The sequence below is a fragment of the Sus scrofa genome, chromosome 2 (assembly GCF_054392235.1).
Source record: "Sus scrofa isolate SSC_HxYL_T2T_F1_AM1 chromosome 2, Sscrofa_HxYL_maternal_Yorkshire_Landrace_v2.0, whole genome shotgun sequence".
Lineage (NCBI taxonomy): Eukaryota > Metazoa > Chordata > Mammalia > Artiodactyla > Suidae > Sus > Sus scrofa.
In genome coordinates, this window is record NC_139384.1 from 137,883,323 (window position 1) to 137,910,640 (window position 27,318).

Sequence of the window (27,318 nt, forward strand, 5' to 3'; positions counted from 1 at the left end):
TAATCAAAAACCTTCAAACAAATAAAACTCCAGGACCATACAGATTTGGTGATGAAATCTATCAAACATTCAAAGAATTATTAACAGTAATCTTCAAACTCTTCCAAAGACTGAAAGAGGAGTAACACAAACTGATTTTATGAAGCCAGAAATAATCTGACCAAAGCCAGACAGAGATACCAGAAGTAAAGAAAATATAGGCCAGTAACCCTGATAAATATAAAGTGATCATACACCATGATCAAGTGGAATTTATTCCAGGGATATAAGAATGATTTCATAAATTAGTCACTGGGATATACCACATTAACAAGAGATGGGCAAAAATTAAATGATCATCTAAATAGATGCATAAAAAGCATTAGACAAAATTTGTGATAAGAACTCTCCACACAGTAGATATAGACACATTGTCCTACATGACAAGCCCAAATTATATTCAATGGTAAAAACCTGAAAGCTTTTCCTCTAAGATCAAGAACAAGACAAGGATGCCCACTCTCACCACTTTTTTAAACATAGCTTGTTTTGGAAGTCCTGGCCACAGCAAAGAAGGAAAAGAAATAAAAGGAATCCAAATCAGAAAAGGAGACGTGAAACTATCACCATGTGCAAATGACATGATATTATATCTAGAAAATCCTAAAGATACTACCAGAAAACTATTAGAATTCAGTAAAGTTGCAGGATATACAGAATTAATACAGAGAAATCTTTTGCATTCCTATACACTTACAATGAATGATCAAAAAGAGAATCTAAGCAAACAATCCCAGTTACCACTGCATCAAACAGAATAAAATACCTAGGAATAAACATATTTAAAGAGGCAAAAGACCATACTCTGGAAACTCTAAGATGCTGATGAAAGAAGTCAAAGATGACACAAACAAATGGAAAGATATATTATGGATTGGATTGGAAAAATCAATATAGTCAACATGAATATACTACCTAAGGCACTCTACAGATTCAGTGCAATCCCCATCAAATTACTAAATGGCAGTCTCCACAGAACTAGAACAAAAATAATTAAATTTGTTTGGAAATACAGAAGACCCCTAATAGCCAAAAAATCCTGAGAAAGAAAAATGGAGCTAAAGGAATCAGGCTCCCTGACCTAAGACTATACCACAAAGCTACAGTTATTAAAACAGTATGGTACCAGCACAAAAACAGAACAGAGAGAGCAGAAGTAAACCCATGGACCTATGGTCGAATAATCTATGATGAGGAAAGCAAGACTATACAATGGGAAAAAAGGCAGTTTCTTCAATAAGTGATGCTGGGAAAACTGGACAGCTACATGTAAAAGAATGAGAACACTCTAACACCATTACTTTAAATTACTTTAAAACTCCCAGAGGAAAACATTGGCAGGACACCATTTAATTGCTAAATCATAGTAATATCCTCTGGATCCACCTCCTAGAGTAATGAAAAGAAAAAAAAAATAAATGTGTGGTACCCAAAAAAAGGTTTGGCATGGCAAAAGAAACCATAAAAAATCTGAAAAGACAACCCACAGAATAAGAGATAATACTTGCAAAAGAAGCAATTGATAAAGGGTTAATCTGCAAGAGATACAAACATCTCATATAACTTTTTATCAAAAAATGGTAAGATCTAAATAGATACTTCTCTAAAGATAGATGGTCAAAAGTACAAGAAAATATGCTGAACATCACCAATTTATTAGAGAAATACAAGTCAAAACTACAATGAAGTATTAACTCACATCAGTCAGAACTGCCATAACCAAAAAGTCTACAAACAATAAATGTTGGAGAGAGTGGAGAAAAGGGAACCTTCCTACACTGTTGGTGGGAATGTAAATTGGTACAACCAATACGGAGAATAGTATGGAGATCCTAAAAATAGAACTAAAAACAGTTCTAAAAACTAAAACCAGTTCTAAAAAATGGAACTAAAAAATAGTTAAAACTAAAACCAGTTCTAAAAAATAGAAAAAATAGTTCTAAAAACTAAAAATAGAGTTACCATATTATGGAGCAATCCCACTCCTGGGCATCGATCTATAGAAAACCATAATTCAAAAAGACACATGAACCCCACTGTTCACTGCAGCACTATTTACAATAGCCAAGACATGGAAGCAACCCAAATGTCCATTGACAGAGGGATAAAGAATAGGGCATACATATATACAAAGGAATATTATTACTCGGCCATAAAAAAGAATAATGCCATTTGCAGCAACATGGATGGACCTAGAGATGATTATACTAAGTGAAGTGTGATATCACTTATATTATAATCTAATAAAAATAGAAAAGAACCTATTTATAAAACAGAAACAAACTCACAGATTTAGCAATCAAATTATGGTTAACAAACGAGAAACTCTAGGGGGAAAGGATAAATTAGGAGTATGGGATTAACATATACACACTACCATGTATAACTTAACAAGTACCTGCTGTGTAGCACAGGGAAGTCTACTTCATATTCTGTAATAACTTAATGGGAAAAAAATGGATATATGTATAACTGATTTACTTTGCTATGCACCTGAAACTAACAACACTGTAAATCAACTAAATGCCAATAAAATTTTTTAGGAAAAGAAAACAATGAAATACATAGAATAAATTCAACTGAGGAGGTGAAAAACCTATGTAAGACATTGATTAAAAAAATTAAACTCAAATGTAAGATATTTGCTGCTTTCAAATTGGAAGAATTAATATTTTAAAGTGTCTATTCTACCCAAAGTAACTAATAGTTTCAAATCAATTCCTATCAAAATTTCAATTCCATTTTTCACAGAAATGGAATAAAAATTCCTGAAATTTGTATGGAACCACAAAAGATCCCAGTTATTCAATAAATCTTGAGAAAGAAGAATGAAGGTTGAAACATCATGCTTCCTGATTTTAAACTACATTATACAGGTATAATAATAAAAATAGTGTTGTTATTGGCCTAAAAACAGACACATAGATCAGTGGAACAGTATAGAGAGCTCAACTAAAGCCATGCCTGTATGATGAGCTTCTTTACAACAAAGCCAAAACTATACAGTGAAAGGACTGTATTTTCAATAATTGCTGTTGGGGAAATGGACAGCTATATACAAAGGAATGAAACTGGGTCACTCTCTTATATCATAGAGAAAAATTAACTCAAAATAGATTAAAGACCTGGATGTAATACTGGGAATTTGGGGTTAATAGATGCAAACTGTTGCCTTTGGAATGGATAAGCAATGGGATCCTGCTGTATAGCACTGAGAACTATGTCTAGTCACTTATGATGGAATATAATAATGTGAGAAAAAGGAATATATACAGGTATATGTGACTGGGTCACCTTGCTGTACAGTAGAAAATTGACAGAACACTGTAAACCAGCTATAATGGAAAAAAATAAAAATCATTATAAAAAATAGGTAGTAGTTTCTTGACATTGGTTTTGACAATGATTTTTTGGATTTGACACCAAAAGCAAAGGTGACATGAACAAACAATGAACAAGCGGAACTATATCAAACTAAAAAGCTTATGCACTGCAAAGGAACCCATCCACAACATATAAAGGGAACCCACAGAATGGGAGAAAACATTTGCAAATCATTGATGATAAGGAGTTAATATCCAAAGTATGTAACTTAACTGATACAACTCTATAGCAAAAAGAAAAAAATCCAATTACAGTGAGCAGAGGATACAGACATTTCTCCAAAGAAGATATATGAAAGATCAACAGGCACATGAAAAAATGCTCACCATTATCAATTAGGGAAGTACAAACCAAAATCACAATGTGTTATCATCTCATACCAGTTAGAATGGCTATTACTATGAAAAACCAGGAGATAGCAAGTCTTAGAAAAAGGAGCGTACCTTTGTGCACTGTTCATGAGAATGTAAATTAGGGCAGGCACTATGAAAAACATTATGGAGGTTCCCCCCAAAATGAAAAAGAGAACTATTATATGACGCAGTAATTCCACTCTTATTTATCAAAAAAAAAAGTGAAAACACTAACTTGAAAAGACATGCTCTCCGATGTTCACTGCAGCATTACTTGCAATAGCTAAGATGTGGCAAAAGAACAGGCCATAGAATACTATCAATCTATAAAGAGAAGGAAATATGCCCTTTGTGACAAACTGGATAGACCTTGAAGGCATTATGCTAAAATAAGTCAGACAGAGAAAGACAAATACTCAATGATCACACTCATATGTGGGATCTAAAAACAATGACAGAACAACAAAAGCTGAGCTCATAGATCTAGAGATTGGTGGTTGCCAGAGATGGGGAAGTGGACGGAATGGGTAAAGGGAGTCAAATATTCAGTAGTAAGATAATTCATGGGGATGTAATGCACAGAATGGTGACTATAGCTAATAACACTGTTTTGGGAGTTCCCATTGTGGCTCAGTGGTCAATGAACCTGACTAATATCCATGAGGACGTGGATTTATCTCTGACCTCACTCAGTGAGTTAAGGATCTGGTGTTACCATGAGCTGTGCTGTAGGTCGCAGATGAGGCTCAGAACCTGCATTGCCGTGGCTGTGGTGTAGGTCATCAGCTGTAGCTGTGATTCAACCCCTAGCTTGGGAACCTCCATTTGGGTACAGCCCTAAAAAGACAATAATTATAATAATAATAATACTGTTTTGCATATTTGAAAGTTGCTATGAGAATGACTTAAAAGTCCTCATCACAAGAAAAAATTTGTAACTGTATGGTGGCAGATGTTAACTAGACTTATTTTATGCAGATTGTTTCACAATAGGTACAAATATGGAATCATTATGTTATATACCTGAAACTAATATAATGTGTCAATTATACCTTTAAAAAAAAAAAGAGAGAAAATAGCCACTGTGACAAATTCTTTAGGAAACTGATGACCACTCTAGCTTATTACTGAAGGTATAGCTGGCCTCGTATGAAGTATATTTGGTTTGTTCTAGACTGCATTACTATTTCATTATGTGTCCTTTTTCACATGCCATTTGTTTCTACCTGGGAATGAGGGCTTTTGAGCTCCTTAACAGAAAATAATATTTTTCCATTTGAAAATTATTTTAATAAAGCATTTCCAAGTCCTTGAATTATAAGGGATAAATTTTTAAATGTTAGTTTTATACACGATTATGGCTAGATTTTATTCAAAATGCAAAAGTCCTTTACATTAGATAGATTCTAAATCTGTGTTTCCTAATAGCCTGAAATCAATATATTACATGTTTTTATTTGAGGAACCAAGTTGAAAATGTTTTGCCTGTGAAATAGGAGTCATTTAAGGAACTATGGAAAATCTAGCTCAGTGCTTTTCATTATTTTGGAAACATTTATTTCATCCCTTTGCTATCAGTTCTGTGATGGTTAAGAGACAGCAATATAAGATCTTATTGTTTCTGCTTCATTGGAAAAAATAATAGTTCAGATATTTGACCCAGGTAATTGTGAATCCTACTGGGAAAGCGTTGAATATTTTTTGTGTAAGATTGTGTTTTTCAAACCACAAGAAAGAATAGAACACAATTTATTCTGAGATCATTTCTTTCAGAGCTATAATATTTTTGCGTAGTATTAATATATACTATATATAGTTGTATATTATATCTCTTATTAACTCTAATGCCATCACTAATACTTTAATATATAACCATATGTGCCTCAAGGGAGCAGTTTGTGTGTTTTACAGGCAAGGAGGACACAAAAATTTCTCCCTGCTGTTCCCTTCTATTATAAATTAATATCCACTACCAGGGGACCTCTTTATGATATAAAATTGTCATCCTGTGAGTGGTATGGATGAAATTACCATGGAGGAAAGCTGAGCAGTAACCAGAGTATGAATAAGACAGCACCTATTCTGCTGTACGTAGGACCCCTGGTGTCTTATATTAATTTATGATAAATAATTTACATTGCTAACTTCAAAGTTTAATACTCTGAGTCATTCTTTTAGTCACAGTCTTCTGTCAGTGTAAGTGCATTTTCTGTGCTGAAAAGGAATATTCTAAAAGCCTGGAATCACTTTAGCCAGCTCCAGAGCATTCTGTAGTTTCTACAGTAGTAGATTTTATCCAGCAAGAGTGCCTGGAGGATGGACCCTTTTAAGTCACACTGTTGTCTGCATTGCTTTTCATTTTGGCAGTAAAGGAATTACAGGAGAAAATGTATCCATAATGACAATCCTGTGTATTGTAATGTGATGGCTGCCTGGCAACTCTAGCTGTAGAAATAAATATGAGACTTGTATGTATATTAATTCCCTCTTGTCAAGGATTTTATTAAATGTATTTAATACATTAAGCTCAGAAAATACTTAAAGGCAAAAAGGCTTGCTCATTTGATGATCCTTTGGAATTGTACCAGATTGTTGGATGTCAACAAACAGGGTTTGGGAGAGTAAGTGGTACCCAGCATTATGAATAGGTCTTAAATGTATTTGAACATTTCTTAAAAGAGTCTGAGCCTAACCTTAGATTTCACATAACTACCTTGTATCTCTTCCAAGGACATGTTTCTTTACTTAAGAACACTTACTGACTACCTTTAATATGCTACTTCTGCACTAGAAGTGGGCTAGGGTATAAATGTGAGAAAGACAGAGCCTCTGCTCTTTTAGTCTACCAGGAAGACTATAATCTAGTGGAGAGCACACCTTGAGAGGAATGTTCTTGTTACACGCAAGGCACACACTCATCACTACCTACTCTTCTTTTTATATTATTGCAGAGATAAAACTAAGCTCCAGATTATGCCCAATGCGTAGACCACTGCTGTGGCTCCAGGACAAGATTCATTCTTCCACCTTTTCTCAAGAATGTGCAAAAACATAGGTTATCACACTAGTCTAGTGGTCCCTAAATCTTTGTTCTTCTTTTCTGTACCTCAGCTTTCATTTTCACAGTCTTTACTATTTTTGACCTCAGTATAACATACTTTCACCCCATCAATGATCTCCCCTCTATTTAAATCAGAATCTCACAGAAAAACTCTAAGGGAAAATTGGCTAAAAGATGGCATATTTTACTGATTAGAAAACTTTTAGGAAAAAAAAAGAAAACTTTTAGGAATAGGGGAATACCTCAGAGTTCTAGAAATAAACAAGGTCTCAAGGTGCAATATATTAAATTGTGTTTTCAATGCATAGACTGAGAACCTGTATCGCTAATGATATGAAAAATCACCTTTCACAAGTCCCAAGCTGTTCCAAAGAGAGACATTTTGTCATTAACCTTCAGTATAATCATTAGTTTTGTTAGCTGAGGAAGCTGAAAATAGTCACTGCTTTGATCTTGTTATAATTGTATAAATGGTAAGCCTTTTTAGCAGTCACCAAAATACTCATGACTTCCATCGCTTGATTTTATCCTAAATATGTACATCTGGTCATAATGAACAAAGGAATGAGAAAACAGCTGAATAAAAATGATCTGTCTCTCCTATCTCTGTCATTCACTGAGACAGCATAGCAGTCTCTACCACAGCTGATTAAGAAAGGGCACATTTATTAGGTGTGTCACCAAATCCACTGGCACTGAACTGGGGAAACCAAGGCATGTATTATGGGATAAAGATCCATTACAAGAGATACTGTGTAATTGACTTTTTTTTGAAGTGAAAATATAAACATTATTTAGTAACTGATCTTCTGTAATCAACCATTTGAAAATATTCTACAAGGGATCACACACACAATATTTTACAAAGTTTCTTGGCTTTTTTGTTACTGTTGTTTTCTGACTTGTCTGTATAAAATAGAACCAAAAAAAAAAAAATCAGAGAAGCTAAAAAAGTAAGGCTCTAGAAGGGAAAAATGAAATATCAGATAAAATCCACCAACCAGTGCTCCTGAACCACTAGGGCTGGTGGGATAATTCAGAGCTTGCAGGGGACTGTGGGAAGCAGGTGTTACCAGTTGCCACTGTAGGGAAGCAAAGGGGAGCTGGGGAAGGGCCTATGGAAAGCTACCACTTGTGGTAGCAGCTGCTTCTGGAGATGTTCAGGCAAATGTCTGGTGGTGAGGATGGAACTACTTGGCATGCACAAGGAAGACCTGCACAGTGCTGCCATGCACAAGGAAGACCTGCACAGGGACTCTTTGCATCTCAGTCCTCTTTTTGTCACTATTTTCAGCTCAGAATCTACAGTGGGCAGACAGAAAGACAGGGGGTGAGAAAGTCGTCAGGGCTGGCTGTGACCACAGCTTTATAATACTTCTTTTGGTCATCCTATAAAATAACTGATTAGTGATTATCCTTGAAAGTGGGTCTTCCAGGACATGCTTGTCTGCTTTTTTCCATCTTCCAGCAATAGCACAGACCCCTGTGTAGCACAGCTGGGTGAACAGTTAGCCTTTTCATGCCCACTCAAAAGTTTGTTATACTCAGGAGTTCCACTGCACTAGTCTTGAGAAACAGAGACAGACATAAATCGCTCATTGTTTAGGCTTTTAAGAGAGTAGTAAATCCAGTGGGAGAAGAATGATATAAAGTCATGGAAAGTTAAATATTATTAGTGATAGAAAATACAAAGGAGATTTTTAACACATGCCGTATTTACAGGAGGAAAATCCACTGTGAGTCAGCACTGTAACTGAAGAGTTCTTAGAGGAGGTGGCAAATATGAAATCCTGGAAGACTGGGAGGGACAGAAAAAGATCAAGACCTACCATCACCGCCTATCACCTGTGGGAACAAAGGAAGCATATATGACCGCAGGTGTTAGCAGCAACACAGGTTAAATTAGTTAAATTATTTAATTCTGCATGAAGAGGAAAAATAAGGACTGAGATCAGAGTAACTCAGGAAAGAAAAGCAGGACAAAAGTTATATAGTGAAAAAGTCGAAGAAAAACAATAGGTATCTATTTTGAATATTTATAAAAATTCAATAAAAGTAACAACACATATACCTAAAAATGACTGGGTGTTGTGGTAGGAACCATGTTATTCCCGTGTTTGAGACATTGTTTTCTTTGAATGTTTAATGTGTAAAGGTGTGGACTCCCTCTCAGAATGAAACTGTAATATAGGATCAGCATACAATTTTTTGGATCAGAATATAATTTAGATCAGAATTATAATTTTAAACAATCCTATACCTTCATTGTTGATTCAGGAAAATAAACTCCAGAAATGACCCAGCAGCCTAAAATAGGCCAAGGTGTATTAATGAGATCAAAGGTCATAAAGTGGGTCATCCTGGAAGCTAAGATGGTTCCTTAAGAACCACACTAAAGCTTAATTTGTCTTTAATTTCTCTTTAGTTTTTTTTTTTTACCTTTTCTCTCTTTGTAATAAGGCCTGGGTCATCTCCACAGGAGATCAGCAAATTTACTATTTTTCTGTCTATATCAAAAACCAGACATAACAAAAGCTATGTTTTTTTCTCTGGCATAATTCAGTTTGGGTTTTGGTTTAAATCATCATTGAGACCACTACAATTACTATAAATTATGTCCCTTCAAAATTCACATGTTAAAATGCTAACCCTTAGCATCTAATTTGGTGATAAGGTCTTTAAAGAGACAATTAAATTAAAATGAGGGCTTTAGGAATGGTTCTAATCCAGTATGACTGGGGTCCTTATAAGAAGAGATTAGGGTAAACAACAAGGGAAAGTGTTGTGGTAATTTTATGAAAAAAGTGATGAAGTCAAAGCAGAATGATAAAAAAGCATAAAAACACAAAATACAGCAGAATAAGAAACAACAGATCTACAAAATAATCAGAAAACAACATGGCAATAGTTAAGTCCTTACCTATCAATAATTTCTTTAAATATAAATGATAAAATTTTCTCCAATTAAAAGAAAATGGATGGATGGGGTTAACAAAAAAAAATTTTTTTTTAATAATATGCTGCCTATAAGAGACTCACCTTGGCCTTAAAGACACACACAGACTGAAAGTGAAAGGATAGAAAAACACATGTTACGTACATGGTAAACTACCCTCTCCTCCAGAAAGGCAGGGATAGCTATACTTACATAAAATAGACTATAAGCTAAAATGGTAAAAGGAGACAAGGTAATTATATAATGGTAAAGGAGTTAATACATTAGTAAGATATAACATTTGTAAGTATCTGTGCACCCAGTATTGGTGCACCTCAACATATAAAGTAAATCTAACACAGCTAAAAGGAGAAATAAACAGTAATACTGCAATGGTTGGGGACTTTAAACCCCACCCTCAATAATGGATAGATCATCCAGGCAGAGAAGCATGGATTTGAACACACTATAGGTCAAATGGCCCTAACAGACATATAGAGAAGAGTCCATCTGTTAACAGCAGAATACATATTGTTCTCAATGGCACATGGAATATTTTGCAGGAAATACTGTATGTCAGGCCACAAAACAAGTCTTAGCAAATTCATAAAGACCAAAATCATACTATGAATCTTCTCTGATCACAATGCGTGAAACTAGCAATCAATAACAAGAGGAAAACTAGAAAAATCGTGAATTAAAATTAAACAGCACTCTCCTTAACAACCAATGGAGCAAAGAAGACCTTAAAGGGGAAACAGAAGTGTCTTGAGATAAATGCAAAAGGGTATACAGCATACCTAACTTGTGGACTGCAGCAAAAGCAGTTCTAAGATAAAAGTTCATAGTAAAAAACAAAGAAGCCAAAAAGATGTCAAATAAACATCCTAATTCTATGCCCTGAAGAACTAGAAAAAGAACAAATTGAGGCACCGTTAGAAAAAAGGAAATACTTAAAAGATCAGAACAGAAATAAATGAAATTAGAGAACAAAAAACAATAGAAAAGATAAACCAAACTAAAAGTTACTTCTTCGAAAAAATACATAAAATCGAGAAATCCTTAGCTAGGCCAACCAAGGAAAAACAGAGCAAGAAGCCACATCAATGAAAATTATAAATGAAAAAATATACATTACTCCTGATACCACAAAAGTACAAATGGTAAGAAGCAACTGTGAACATCTATATGCCAATAAGCTGGCCAACCTTGAAAACTTGGAAAAATTCTTAGTAACATATGACTTAGCCAGACTGAATCATGAAGAAAACAACATCTGAATAGGACAGTTACTACTAAGGAAACTGAATAACTAATCCAAAATCTCCCCGTAATGCAAAGCCCGGAATGGGAAGGCTTCACTGATCATTTTTACCAAAGAATAATTCACACCAATCCTCAAAATCTTCCAAAAAATGAAAGAGGGGCAACACTACCAAATTCATTTCAAAAGGCCAATACCAAAACCAGAAAAGGACTACTGCTATTACTACTACTAGAAAAGAAAACTACAAGGCAAGACCCCTGATAAATATAGATACAAAAATTAGCAATAAAATACTAGCAGGAGTTCCTGCTGTGGCTCAGCAGAAATGAACCCAACTAGTTAGTATCCATGAGGATGCAAGTTCAATCCCTGGGCCCCACTCAGTGGGTTGAGGATCCGGTGTTGCATGAGCTGTGGTGTAGGTTACAGACACAGCTCGGATCTGGCATTGCTGTGGCAGGTGGCATAGGCTGAGAACTTCCATATGCCACACTTGCATGCCTGCATGCCCCCACCCCTAAAAAAAATACTAGCAAACCAAATTCAGCAACACATGGAAAGGAACGTAGACCATGATCAGGTGGGATTTATCCTTGGAATGCAAGGATTGTTCAACATATACAAATTATTCAGTGTGATACATCACATTAAGAGAGTGAAAGCAAAGAATCATATGATCATCTGAAGAAGTGTAGAAAAATCTTTTGACAAAATTTAGCATTCATTCCTGATTAAAAATCTTAACTAATTAGTCATCAAAGGAACATATTTCAACATAATAAAAGGCCGTATAAGACAAATACACTGCTAACATCATACTTGATGGTGAAAGGTTAAAATCTTTTCCTTTAAGATCTGGAATAAGTCAAAGATGCCCATTCTTATCACTCCTATTCAACATAGTATTAGAAGTCATAGAGCAATTGGTGGAGAAAAAAGGGGGGGTGGTATCAGAATAAGAAGAAAAAAAATGAAATTATCTCTATTTGTAGATGGTGTGATTTTACATATAGACCTAAGGAGAGATTTTTCTGAAGAAGGTGTGCAGACAGTGAATAGGTACTTCAAAAGATATTCAGCATCACTCATCATTAGGGAAATGCAAATCAAAAGCCACAATGAGAAATTGCCTCATACCTGTTAGAACAACTTTCCTCAAAAAGACAATCATAACAGGTATTGGTGAGGATGTGGAAAAAAGAGAATTCCTTTGTGCTGCTGATGGGAATATAAATTAATGCAGCTACTATGAACAACAACATTGGAAAATTAAAAATTAAAAATATGATCCAACAATTCCACTTCTGAATATTCTGAAGAAAAAACCACTAGGTCAAAAAGATACATGAAAACCCAAGTTCAATGCAGCATTATTTATAATAGACCAAAGAAGCAATCTAAGTGCCCATAAATGAATGTATAAAGAAAATGTCACACACACACACACACACACACACACACACATACACATATACACACTCAAATTCTACTCAGCCATAGAAAAGAATGAAATCTTGTCATTTGTGACAATGTGCATGGGCTTTGAAGACACATTGCTAAGTGAAATAATTCAGAGAAAGCCAAATACCGTATGACTTCACTTATATAAATCTCAAAAAAAAAACCCTTCCCAAAAAATCCTCCCCCAAACTGAGCTCATAGAGAACAGATTTGGGGTTAGGGAAATGGGTGACAGGGTCAAAAGGTAAAAACTTCCAGTTATAAAATAAACAAGTCATGCAGATGTACTGCATGGTAGCTGTAGTTAATAATAATACTCAATTGCATATTTGAAAGTTGCTAAGAGTAAATCTTAAAAGCTCTCATCGCTCACACAAAATTCTGACTGTGGGATTACGCATGGTAACTAACTGAGGTCACATTTCACAATATACATAAATACTGAGTCATCATGTATATCTGAAGCTGATGTAATGTTATATTTTTAATTATATTTCAATTAAAAATTATTAAAAAAGATGTATCTGATAGAATAACAAACAAGTGAGGTAATGTTGATGGAAGCACTCTGTAAACTGTAAAGCACCAGATATTAGTTACCGAGTGACAACCAAAATACTGAATGGTGGTCAGGTAAGGACTAAATTGATAACTGCATACAGGAAGCCTCCATAAATATTTATGGATTCATAATAATTAGTCACAGCCTAATCACCAAACCAAACTGATAATGTTGTAAAATGTTGTAATTTCAAAAATGTAAAAATTGTGCAAAAAATTGGTGCTTGAATTTCTACCCAGTATCAGAACTTCCATGATTATTAGCTAATCAAGTGTCTATTTTCTTCTTTCCTTCCACATGTATCCTTTCTTTCCCCCTGTATTTCATTTACTCAGCTCAAAAGCGTGACCTCTGGCTTTCTGAGCAGCTAGTAAAAATTTATAAGATCAATAAGGGAAAAACATCACAAGAAATGGCAGGTGGACAGGACAGTGTTATAGTGGGTAGTCAAAAGGTTGACAAAAATCCAGCTCCCAGTCAGTCCATTGCTCTGTAACAAACGACTCAGTTACTAACAGAACTGATCTACTCTAAAGGATATTCTGGCAGAAATACTCCTCTTTTTATAAAAAAATTGTGATGTGTGATGTGATATAAAAGTGAGCGGGAGGTGGGGAACGGGAGAGTGGAGATGCTAAATGCTTGCTACTATCTGTCAGAAGTGGTCATCTGAGAGAATTGTATTATTAGGGAAAGTCAATCTCTAACCATTGCTTTGACCGCAGAGGCCAGAGGTGTTTGTGTTTGTTTCAAGACATTGAGTCCAGAGTTGAGGTCTGGTATTTTGCTGGTGACTACTGAAGAGGAGGGATTTGGCTTCTGGCAGAACATAAAGCCAAGCTGACAACAAAGCTTTCCTTTCAAGCTATCCAAATGAACACATTTCTAATCTGAAATTCAAATACTTGACAACAGAGAGCCTGTGAGCTGGGCTTTGAACAGGAAATTGCTTCATGGTTTTAGCATAATGAATTAGGCAGTTAAACTAAATCCATTTAGGAGGAAAAGAATGCTTTCACATGCTTTCTGAAAGAAATGAGGGGAGAAAGCCTTCTTAATTTCCCAAATTTCTCAGGACTTATAGACACAAATACTCCATGTAAATTGTATCTGTTCTGTGCTATGGTTGGTATGTAAAAAGCCATCCTAGTCCAGTATTCAGAAATCGTCTTTGTTAGAAAATGCTATGCCTTTTAATGTTGGGGAAACCAAAGGTGATGAATGAAGGTTAGGAGGGTCTAGTCCTTATTGTGTCCTGTACTTCTCATGACAATGGGGAATGCATTTTAATTGTGAAACCCTGTCTTAGTCACTGGCGGAGTTAATTCCAACAGACACAGTACTGCACTCTTTTGGGGAACAGGAGAGAGACGCGGGTGCCAAGAACATGCTTGGACAGAGGAGGCGAAAGATGACCCACACGATTCATGAGGCATCTCTTTCGCATGCCCCACCATTGTGCCCAGAATCGCACCTCTAGCTCTCAATCCTGAACACAGAAGCAGGCCAGTCCATCAGCCCAGTTTGTGATGTCAGAGGCAACAGTGGGATTTAGGCAGGGGAAGGACTGCTATTAGGGGAAGAGGGTAATGTTTGCTTGTGTCAGGTTTGTGTTACAAGGCTGACCTTAAGAGAGTCTGGTGATTGATAGACCTGCTTTGGGAAGGAGAGACCTACAGAAAATGAAAAAAACAAGATGACCCCTCCCACCAAAAAAAAGAAAAAATCAAGATTAGTAACAGCGTAAACAGGAAGGAGATAGACTGTGGGAGAGGAAGGGGTTAAATCCTGTACCAGGCAGGTTTGCCAGAGGATGGCCCACTTATAACCAAGCCCCTGCAGCGCTAAATGTAGACATGGTTGTGTGTGGCACTAATTCTCTGAGTTTGGGCTCAAGAGAGCCAAGGGACAATCATTGTGTGTGACCACGCCTCCATCACAGCAGACAAATATGTAACAAGGTCTGATGTCTTTGCATTCACAATGTGCTAGGTAACATACCCAAACTATCTTCTCTTCCCTACCACTATGGAAACATGATGTAAATAAATGTTTTTTTTTTTTTTTTTTTTCAGTCACTGTTTTCAACTTTCCTAACAGAGGCAACAGTAAAGTCCTTCCAGTTGGCATGGTGATGAAGACACCATGACAGATTACATTACAAAGAGATGTTTTAAAAACCCTTAATGTGTGCCAAGTATCTAATTCATGTTTACAGTTAAAGATTAAAAAGAACCGTGTCCCAGTTTCCTCACTGCTAAGCAATCGCCCTTCTTGGCAGAGGGTGGGAGACCTTGGCATGTATATAGATTGGCTACATGATCACCTATGCGAAAGAACGTATGAGCAATTAAGCTGAGAAATATTGACTTTAAATGTATGAGAATGATTCTGATCTAGAATAGTAATGATCACTCCAGGAACAGAAAAGGAATACTTAATGGGCCTTGCATGTTGTATTGAGGCCCCAGCTAGAACGAGTCCAATTCATTTCATGATAATAATTCACCTCAAGGGGTGAAAGATGGACAAAGAGGAGAGCTGGAGAGTCAAGGGGCTTGCATTTACCTGTGTAAAGCAGGACACCATTCTAAATTTAAGCCTGCTGTCAGACAATGAGCTTCCTTCAGAATCATGCTCTGGAGGTGCCCGCCAAGGGGCCAGGAAGGCAAGCAGGCATGCAGAGCACCGGGCCTACTCCCTTGCCTATGGAAGCCAAATTCCCTTTAACTGAGGGACAGCTTTAGTTCTCTGGTATGAGATAAAGTGTAAAGTCTTAAGTGAGTCTGGGAGAACTAAAGAGAATGAAATCTGTGTTGAAGTAGAAAGAGCTAGTATCTAGGTTTTACTGGGGGTTGGAGAAAAAGCTCCATAAGGGCTTATTACATATAGGTCCTTGTATGTTGTACATACAAGGCATCCATTGTGGCTCAGCAGAAACAAGCCCAACTAGTATCCATGAAGACATGGGTTCCATCCCTGGCCTTGCTCAGTGGGTTAAGGATCCGGTGTTGCTGTAACCTGTGATGTACATCACTGACGCAGCTGGGATCTGCATTGCTGTGGCTGTGGTGTAGGCCAGCAACTATAGCTCTGATTTGACCCCTAGCTTGGGAAATTCCATATGCCACAGATGTGGTCCTTAAAAAAAAATGGCTGTGGAGGCCGAAGATATCTTTGTGAACATCCCTCCCACCCCCTAATTTAAGGCCAAATGTACAAGGCTTCAGGGAGCAGGAAGCACTGAGACAAGAAGGGCCATAGATTAGGATGGTTGGAAGCACCAGAAACAGCAAAGAGCTCCTTACATTTTCCCACCCAAGTCCTTGATTGGTAGAGGAGACGGAAGGGGTGTGTGCCTCTGGGAAAGTGGGAAGGGCTTAGCCTTTAGAGGACTAATGAAAGTTAAGTATTTCTTTCAGATGTGGTGGTTGAATCTTTAAAATTTTTGAGTATTTTCAATTCCAGGGTGTATTCATATTTGCTTTGATAGAAAAATGATCCAAAAGGACTTACAAATAAGCTGATTTGAGCTTCAGAAAGAGGTGTCGTGATTACTATGTGGTGACACCCGGCTTCTTATGTGTGGGCTGCATCCAAGGTGAAGAACCTAGACCTGGGGCCAGTGCTTGACATAATCGTTACAGAGCGATTTGCTCAAAGCCCAGCTCTCACTGTTGTGTTTGTACTTCAATCCTAACTCAAAATAACTTCAAACAGGCAAAGTCATCTAAAGAGAGCATCTCCTTCCTTCTAGCTCTTCCAGTACTGCTTTTAAAGAATACCTGAAAGGAAAACTTGATAGAATTACTTCAGTCTTTGTCCCTAAGCCAACTCCTGGAGATTGAGCGTCTTCTTTGGGGTGATTTTCCCCATTCAGGTATGTAAAATATAGCTCAACTCAAATTGCTAACCAGAAATACAAACTGATTACAAACGTAAATTTACCCCCATCTACCACGGTTATCTTTCTCTCCTCACCCCTCTGGAAAAAAAACAAATTTTAAACAAGTATCAGCACAGCCACAGGGCAAGCCTTACAAATAAAATATTAAAAAAAAAAAAAAAAACTTCCAGTGTTTGCATGTTTGTTCAATCTCCCGTTTTCCTCCTGGGTTCTGCCATGCGGCCCCTTAGCATAGAGAGTCCCAGGCCTGTGTGACAGAACCCCACCTTGGTGGGCTGATGGAGCTTTTCCAACATTTCAACAAATCATTCCCTTTTAAAAGACAAAGCAAAAGATAAAGCAAAACAGGAGAAACATCAGGCATGTATTTGTATCTTTTCATTATAATGCTCTTTAAAATTTTTAGTGAAATAGCTAAGGTTTAATGATGGCACTTGGGCATTATTAGAAGTCACTTTATTCTCCTTGGTTATTTCCCTCAGAGAAAAGGCAGAATAACACTCTTATTTTTAGTCATAACCTTGAGTCAATCATATAGTCACGAGAGAACAACAGCTTCAAGTATCGCTCATTTGCATACTGTCTTCAGATATCACTTGTACATATTTATCTCACATTTTCTTGTATAACTAACTTATTTTTTTGTTTTCGTGGGTTTATTTGAAGCAAAAATACCTATCAAGCTGTCGTTTTGATATGCTGATGTAGTTCTCAATATATTAAAATAAATAAGTACACGCAACTATTAGACTATAAAAATGGATAAACATCTTTCATCTGCCACCTAAATCACCCTGTGAAACACTAATAAAACACATAAAACAGGTTACACCAGATTATATCATGCCCTACAGTGCCAGTAAGGGATTAAACACAGAGGAAGGAGGTAGGTGAGACGGCCTATATTCTGCTGGTGGTAACAACTCCTAGAAATGAAGCTGGGCATTGAATTCCTAGGAGGAGGGTTTGGAGCCATAGGCGGGTCAGGGAGAGAGAGAATTGGGGCCTTCTCCTGGAATGCCTAAGGGAGGCTGGGTGCTAAAGGAATTTCATAGCTCAACTCATAGGTATGCAGAGCTGGTAGTGAAGCACTGGGGTCCAACCTTCCTCCTGTCAGCCTGGCTTGTAGCTGTTGCAGGGATGGACAGAGACGATGAATTGCTTTTGGAGGATGAAGCAGAAAGTGACTACTGAAGGGCAGCAGATTATGCCACTCTGACATAGGATTATTTCAAACTGGAGGCAATTGAGAAAAGCAGAAAAGCTCTCTGCCCTCCCACTATTTGCTTAAAAGCATGACAAAATTGTGTAAAGGTGTCTCTCCTCCTCTATCCAGAAGTTCAGAAGTTACTGGATAGAAAACTCAAGATCCTTACGCGCCTAGAGATAGCAACAGAGCAATCAGAGGAAACTACTATTACAAATCTTACTAGAACAGCTCTCATCTGCCATTAAATTTCCCTTCATACTTTGCCTGCTACCATTTGCTGGCCCTAGAAGCTCAAAGTTCTTTTCTTCATACAGGCACTTCTTTAAACATTTATCATGATGACGATGCTGCTGCTGCTACATAAGCCCAAGTTTTAACCACCCTTTTGAGTTACTCATTGCTGGGTACTCCCATGTATATGTGTGATGCACATGCTCATATACTTCTGCTTGCTTTTCTCTTGTTAATCTGCGTTTTGTCAATCCAATTTACAGGGTCGCAGCCAGAGAACCTAAAATGACCAGAGGGAAAAAACCTCTACCTTCCCCTACACTACCTGTCTGTGGGTTTCCTAAGCATTTGAGAGTAATTGGAGATTATTTTCTTTTTCCCCTACTGTTGAAATAGAAGAGATATGTTCATTTAAAAGATGGATGTTTCGGGAGTTCCCGTCGTGGCGCAGTGGTTAACGAATCCGACTAGGAACCATGAGGTTACGGGTTCGATCCCTGCCCTCGCTCAGTGGGTTAACGATCCGGCGTTGCCGTGAGCTGTGGTGTGGGTTGCAGACATGGCTCGGATCCCGCGTTGCTGTGGCTCTGGCGTAGGCCAGTGGCTACAGCTCCGATTCGACCCCTAGCCTGGGAACCTCCATATGCCGTGGCAGCGGCCCAAGAAATAGCAAAAAAGACAAAAAATAAATAAATAAAAAAGATGGATGTTTCTATCGGGCAAGAATCTGACAATGAATAGATATATGTGTAACTGAATCACTTGGCTAGTCACCTGAAACTAATGCAACCTTGTAAATCAACTATATTCTAATATTAAAAATTAAAAGAAAAATTTTTAAAAAGTGGATGTCTTTGTTCTTCTTGGGCCACTCGGGGATCATTTACCGTGTTTCTGTGTCTACAGTCCATGAGCACAGCACAAGAGATAGGTGTTTTCATGGGAGAATGTGCAGATCCTGCAGAAGTTTCCAGCCGAAGCCTAATGTCACACTGTAGGGTCCTGAGGGACTGACCCAGGTATGTCCCACAAGATTGGCTGCTGCCGTGATGCTGACTCAGCTGGGGAGCATATGACTATCACATCCAGAGTAACTTGGAGGGCCCTGTGAAATGGGATGTTCATTTTGTGCAGGATCATTCCTGTTTTCAGACATTTTCCCCTTGGGGGTATGTATTATTGGGAAAATTAAAGAAAGGTTGTGACAGTAAGAGAGCGAGGACCATATCTTGCTATTATTGCTGCATGTGAGTTTTTTAGCAAATCACAAAGCAGATCAAAGTTATACAACCATTTGGATTGAAGAGCATAGCACAGTGCCCAGAATGTTCTACGGATAGTTTGCTTACTACATATAGACTGCTCTTCTGAGTCCTTTATCTAGAGTAATTCACTTAATCCTCACTGTATGTGATCTTCAACATACCCTATCCACAGTTTACAGATGGAGAGACTAAGCCCAGAGTGGCTAACTGGCCCAAGGTCAAATAGCTAGTTGAGCAGAGCCTTTGAGAAAGAGGGAAGCCTGGCTTCACAATCTGTGTTCTGCTATCTGACGCTTTGCTTACTAAATATAAGGTGAATGGATGGATAGAGTGTAGGAGAGAAGTTTCTAGGACTTAGTGAGCTTGATGCATCTGGTCCTATGTAGGACCAGACCCTTATCGACTCTGTCTCCTCTTCTACTTGTGCTAGAAAGGTTATGGATGTCCTTTCCCCCATGTTCACAGCTGAAATAAATGAATGGGATTTGAACTAGAATTTTTTAAACCTTTGGAACCAAGTTCCTTTTAACTACAAAAAACACTATATAGACAAGCACTCTATGTTTCCTAATGTTAATGTTCACCTTTAAGGCATTAGTGGCAAATCAAATTCAGAATCATATTTTTTTTTTGAAGAGCAGACAGGATATAAGTAATCTGATTCTTCTTCTCTTTTCCTTGTTATAGCTCCCGTAGAAATTCATTCATAATGGTCAAACTTTTTGAAATAGCATAGGTAACATATGAACTTTAATATTGTAATTGGGATAGAGTTATTTGGAATTTTAGAAAAGTTATGACAATAGAGTTTTCAAATTCAAGGTCTGGGCCAGTTTTTGGATATTAAAATGTCTAAGAATAATTTGGCCTCATCATTCTTCTTTTAGTGATGTTCAGGATTATTGAAATATATATCCCATCAGATATTACCCAGGGTTAAGCTACGGAGTTCTAGAATCAGATCCCCTAAATTGGAAATCCACCTGCAGGCTTTGTGATCTCAGGCACGTGACTGAATCTCTCTGTGCCTCTGTTTCTTCTTGTGTAAAGTGAGCTAATATGATTCTATAATCTTGAGATGGTTTGTGTAATTAGTTCGTAGTACAGTGCCTGATACACTGTAAAACACTCAAAAAACATTAGGTAAAATGAATAAGCACACCTTGCTATTTTCATGTATGTTATGCTAAGATCTCATTCAATAAAAATATTTATATTAGGAAAAGGTCTGGCCTCAAGTCTTTCACAGAATGCAAGCTCACCAGGTGTTAAATCTTTATCTTAATTATCCATTGATAGCCACCTGGTGTATGATTTTTTTTCTGACATACTATCTGCAAAATAATCCCCCCCCTTAGGCCTTCTACTGAATAAAGCAGGAAAATAATCTGAGGCTGTCTGCTCTACAGTAAGCACAACTGTGGTTTGAAAACAGCCTTTCCATAATGGTGCATTATTTTTTCTTAGCAGTTTCACTCCTGCAGTCATCTAATAACTCTGAAGCAGATTAATCCATTAAAAGGTGTACTCCTAGTGTCTCCTAATTGCCAGCAAAGTCTAATCAGATAGTGGCTGCTACACAAGAGCCTTCCAGAAATACTATAAGATAATTAAAACATAAAGGTTATGCAAAAGTAGCAAATCAATGGAGACAGTAAACATGGTTTATCAACAGTCCTGAGAACATTTTTTCAATTCTAAAATGTAAATGGACCTGGGATAGAGCACAGGGCTAGGATGACAGATAGGATCCTGGTAACGGTTTAATTAACTCCAGTTTCCTGCATGTTAAAGGTTGCCTCAGCCCACTGGCTCATGTAACAAACCCTCTGAGGATTTCGTTAGCCGGCGTCTGATACGAGGACCAGGCAGGCTTCCTTTCCTTATAGGGTTACGCTTTGCCCTCTTCCTCTGGAGGCCTCATCAAAACACAGCCCTCTGTTTTCTCTATAAATACACAGATATTTTTAATTTCAGCGAAAATGGTTTGACTTTGTAATCAAGGTAAAAGAAACACACATACACACTGCCTAAGTAATGAGAAGAGTGTGCTGCGAAGAATTGCGTAATTAAAATTATATATTAAAATTCACAAGGCGTGTGTGGAGAATGTTAGAAAAACCATGGCAGCTCTCCCGATGATTCATTTGCTGTTTTAATTCTTCTATAATGTAGGCTATTTTATAATTAGCCGCAGAACTCTGCCACTTGGTTAGTTCAACCCGATGAAAGGGATAATAAGGAAAATTTACTATTAATGGATATTGAAACTACTACTCTGAGCGGCCCCAATAAAGAACAGTTATTTACTGTTCTTAGCTGGCCATTTAAAATGGAATATAGCCAGTGTTTTGCGTGCAATAATGAATTTAACTAACTCTTATAAGAGAGATAAGGATAAGCATTATTTGAAGAATTACGTTTTTTAAAAATCACTGTGAGGGCCAAGTGTTAGTTAAAAGAAAAATTCCTTTTCCAACCTGGTAGAGTGTTTCACACAATTAATTTTATCATTAGTAAATAAAGGAGTTACTTAACCTCTGCCCTTGCAGAAGTTCTTGATATTTTGCTTAGGAAAGGGCAAGAAACCCATTATGGTTTATTTATTCACTTTGTTAAAAGGTTATTCTTGAAGATCGTGATATAGAAACACATAATACATAATCTTTGTTAATAAAGATCTATTTACCCCACCATTTAAAGAAGCTGGTTATTATATGATGTTCATTAGTGCCATGAATAGATTTTTTTTTTTCTGTTGCTCCCACAGGAAAGATTACCAAACTATCAGTAAAGGACTCATTTTCTTTAAATGAGAAATCACCCAGGTATCCTGTGTAGAGGATATTAAAAGCAAGTGTTGTCATGTCGTCTTATTGCAAGATGAGCTAGAAGTAAGTACATCACTTATCTTTTGAAATGAAATGTCGAAAATGCCAACTACCTACGATTTAAAAAATTTCTCTCTCTTCCAACATTTAGGGTTTTCATCCTGAAGCAAGAATCTAAGTCTGTCCTTTTAAACAATGATTTAGAGGAAGAAATTTAACACTCCCTGCTTGCAATATCCATTTTTCAATAAATCTATACTTTCTCTGCCCTCCGCCATGTTATCTGTCATCCACATCCCAGAGGAAATGCTTCAGGCTTGGGGTTAAATTAAGGTCCTATCTCCAGTGATTGTCTAGAAAGCTGTCTCCATTCTCAAATAAACTTATCTGCATTATATACGGCCATAAATGCTTCCTGCCAAGCGAAGACACTTTTTTTCCCCATTGATGTCAATGGTAAGATTACTACTTGCCAGATAAAAATTAAAAGAAAAGCCACAATTACATTTCATTACAAATTGGAAATAGGCTGAATTTCAATCAGTCTAGTTCTGTGATGCTGAAATCAACATGGGATATGGATGTCCTATATTCTTACTGGAAAAAAAAATCTAATGAGATGCATTGTCTTCATATTGCTCAAAATAATATTTCAAGTTATACCACTTCATAGTATCTTTCTCTGATGGTTTGGGAGAAGTATAATATCTGAAAAGACCACTGTTTTACAGCTTCTTTCTTAACAAATGGAAAGGAGAAAAGCACATCTGATATAAATTAGTTATACTAAATAGAAGAATTTTCTCAGACATCAATGAAGGTCAGCTGAGGTCAAAGATGACTACATTTTTTGATAAACACATAACACATACATACACATGTTCTTTTTTTTCCCACTTTTAATTAAACCCATATAAATAGTCTTTGTACATAAATTCTGGGCTTCATTCCCTTTAGGGGGATGGCAATAACAACTAGCGTGATTAGGAGCTAAACAAAGACCAGTTTATAAAATAAGAAGGGTTCCACAATAATGTGCTGTAAACTCTCTGAACTGAGGAGAATAAGGTATCACAGAGAAATTCCCGAACAGGATGAAGGTAGCTTATCCTAATTAACCAGCAAACCATGGTATAGTTGGAGGAAGAGGAAGGATACTTTGTATTGTTATGTTTACATCAACTCAGAGTTCCCACTGTGGCACAGTGGGTTTGGAATCTGACTGCAGTAGCTCTGTTCACTTTGGAGACATCAGTTTGATCTCCATCCTGGCCCAGTGGGTTAAGGATCCTACATTGCTGCAGCTGAGACCTAGGTCGCAGCTGTGACTCGGACGCAATCCCTAGTTTGGGAACTTCCATGTGGCGTGGGTGAGGCCATTTAAAAAAAATTCATCAACTCATTCATTCAGTCAATACACATCAAGTACCTACCAAGTGCCAGATATAGTCCTAGACCCTGGGGAAGAGTTAGTTAATACAACAAAGTCCATGTCCTTATGGAGCTTATACTCTATTGGGAGAAGTCAAATAAAGAAACACCTAACTATATATATGCTGGATGAAGGTTAGTGCTATGGAGAAAATTGAGATGGGGTGGGGAAGGGCACTGCTTTGTGCAAAGGGGTTTGGAAAAGTCTTATAAGGAAAGTGACATTTGAGCAAAGTTCTGAAGAGAGTTGAACGGGTAGGCTCTGTGGACATGTGGGAGAAGAAAACTGCAAGTAGAGAAAATAGCAAGTGCAAAGGCCCTGGGGTGAGTGCTAATACACAGTGAGGGGAAAAGTGGAAGGAGACAAGGGCAGAAGGCTGGTGGTGTGCTTTGATATAACTTGTGGGTGTGCTGTGGGTAGGTCATGTAGCTCCTTGAAGGACGATGTGAGTACTCTGAGCACTGTGGAGAGAGGAGTATAATGATCTGACAAAGGCTTCTAGAGCGTGACTGTGTCTTCTGTGTGCAGAATAGACTCAGGGGACAGAAGTGAAGCAGAAAAAACAGTTCGGGGACTATGACAGTCACCTAGAGAAGAGATGTTTGTGGCTTGGACTACAGCGCTGACTACAAAGGAGATAAAAAGCAATCAAATTTTAGATACATTGTGAAGGAGCCTCAAGAATGTACTGTCAGATTGGATGCAGTGTCGAGAAGAGGATGGCTCTCAAGTTTTTGGTTGGCAGACCTGGAAAAATATAGTTGCCATTTACAGTGTGTGGGATGACTTCAACTGAAGCAGGATTGGATGGGTGAAAGCAGCTGGTGCAAGAGCTTGATAGTGGACTTAAGTTTGATGTACTTATTAGACTTCCAGATGGAGATGTCAAGGAGAGAACTGGATATATAAACCTGGAATTTAGAGGTTCAGGCAGAAGATACAAATTTAAAGTCGTCCAAATACAGATGACACTGAAATCCAAGACCCTGAATGAGCTAACACAAGAAGTGGATGTCGACAGAGGAGAATTCTGACTGCTGATCTTGGAAGACTTCATGGCTTAGAGTGCTGACAGGTAAGGAAGAACCAGAAAAAAACAAACAAAAAAAAAACCAAACGAACAATAATAAAAAACTAGAAAAACATGAGTGGTGAAGATGGAGGATAACTGAAAGAGAATTATTCCAAAAAGCCAAATGAAAATGCATCAAGGAAGGAGTAATATGTCAATACTGCTGATGCAGAGAGTAGGAATAGAACAAAGAAATGACCATTGGGTTTGGCTCTCTGAAGGTCACTAGTGATCTTGACAAGAATTTTTTCAGTGCAGTGACAAGGACTAAAGCCTCTGGGAGTAGCTTCAAGACAGAATGGGAAAAAAGGAACTAGTGGAGTTCTCTTTGTGGCACAGCGAGTTGAGGATCTGCGTTGTCTGTGCGGTGGTGTGGGTTCTATCCCTGGCCCAGAAACTTCCACATGCGATGGGTATAACCACACCCCCCCCCCAACAAAAAAAAAAAAAAAAAGAAAAGAGCTAGCAAAGTCCTATGCTCTAGTTGGAGTTTTACTGTCAAGATGAAAAGAAAGGAAATACCTGGAGACAGGTCTAGTTAGGGTTATTTTTAAGATGGGAGAGATTACATTACATTTGTATACTGATGAGGATTATCCAGAAGAAAAGGAAATGCTGATGATGCAGAAGAAAGAGGAGATAATGGCCCCCATGGGTATTAGGTAAGCACCACAATCTATTAGTAAATTCCACTGTATAGATTGCAAATCCCTGTGGTCTTACATGCTCATATAATTTTATATAAGGACAAATGGGTTGGGATAGGTCTAGATGATTTCAAAGATCCCTAACCAGTTGACACTATGTCTGTTTATGTTTACAAGTTTAAATACATATTCAAAATCAGGGGTAACAGTAACTTTAAAAGGAATAAACATGACTATAACAGAAGCAGCAAAAGTGCAGCACTTCCCTCTGCTGAAAAAAGACATTTTAGAGAAAAAAAATATAAATGATAGGATTGGCCTTATATTAAAAATGTATGTGGATATTTCAGGTCATTTACCTTTCTGAGTGTTGATTCAGATTGAATTCAGAACCCTGAAGACATGAAGAAAAATTTTTTCATGGCATTCCTGCAGCATAAGTTTTGTTTTATGGTATCTGTAAGATTACTGACATGGTCCAAAGTTGTAAATGGAGTATTTTAATGAACCAGTGTTGTATTGTCCCGTCATGCACGTCACAAGCTAAGTCCCGCTCGGTGTGCTTCCCCTCTTCTACCTCTGAAATATCTAACCCATACCTGACATTGTCGTCCACTTGTAACCATCGACTGTGGTCATCTGATATAATCCGTTCCTGCTAGAGTTTGCTCCATGTTAAGATCATATACTCTTAAAGGTTCTTTCACAGTTTTTGTAATTTTCTTTTTTAAAAGCAAGTAGATCATAGACTTAAGAGCAAGAACAACTTCCTGCAGTTCTGTACCATGATGAGATAGCACTTGATTATGTTAAGCCTGTACTTTCTAGACATGTTAGTTGGGCCCTTCCATGTTGTTAGAAATTATAACACACTTAAGCAGCCTCAATTGAGAGGCATTTATTTTAAGAATACGAAAGAAAGAAAAAGAGAGGGAGGAAGGAAGGGACAGAGGGGAGAAAGAATTTAAACCATTTCATATCCAGTATCATGAAACTAGAATGCTATTCAAGAAATTGGACATTGTTTGAAATATTCCCTGTGAATTTATAATGTCATTGACCCCTCAGCAGCACACTTCTGTTGTCTTGATCTCTGGGTGTCCGTCTTTGTTTCATTCATTTCCAACAAAAGCTTCTCTGTACCCGTCTTTACTTTGTATCTTTTACATGGTTTTCCAGCCTTGGAGATTGTTTACCTCTGTATCTTGGTATTTTGGCCTATAACTCTTTTAACCACTACCTGTTCTCCCCAAGACAAAGGCTATAATTGATTCAGTCATTTTCCTGTATTTCCATCTACTTCATTGGTTGCTTCTTTGCGGCCTCATTATCAGCTTCCAAATCTTGCTGGTCATTAAGTGTGGTTTCGTGAATGTCAATCCTGGTCTCCTTTCTCATTTTCTGCCATATTGTCCCTCAGGTGATTTCATTCTGCTCCGCTGTTGACTTTGACTTATATCTATACCGCTGTGATTTCACCTACTTAAGTGCTTCTCCTCCTCCAGAAATCAGCTCAAATATTACTTCCTCTAAAAAGCCACATTCAACCAGTTCTCCCTTTCACTATGACTCTGTCCTCCCTGTAATCTTCTGTGACAAGGACACATTTTGACATATTTATAGGATACTTTGGCTACCATCCATTTCTCTCACTAAACTGT

The 27,318-nt window shown here is 37.4% G+C and overlaps 1 protein-coding gene across 4 annotated transcripts in view; it reads right to left on the reverse strand.

Annotated features, from left to right (window-relative positions):
• LOC110259460 (uncharacterized) overlaps positions 1-27,318 on the reverse strand; it is a 700,448-nt gene that overhangs the window by 54,869 nt on the left and 618,261 nt on the right. For 2 of the 4 annotated variants that reach the window (XR_014838680.1, XM_085014431.1), the window contains 2 exons: positions 20,030-20,140; positions 15,115-18,794 (listed from right to left, as the gene is read on the reverse strand). The exons of the other annotated variants lie outside the window; for them this stretch is intronic. Coding sequence is in view for 1 of the 2 variants with exons in the window: in XM_085014431.1 (XP_084870557.1) it covers positions 18,751-18,794; positions 20,030-20,140 (155 nt within the window). In the remaining variant the exon portion in view is untranslated. Of the gene's footprint in view, positions 1-15,114; positions 18,795-20,029; positions 20,141-27,318 lie in introns of those variants that run through there. 4 annotated transcript variants of the gene reach the window in all.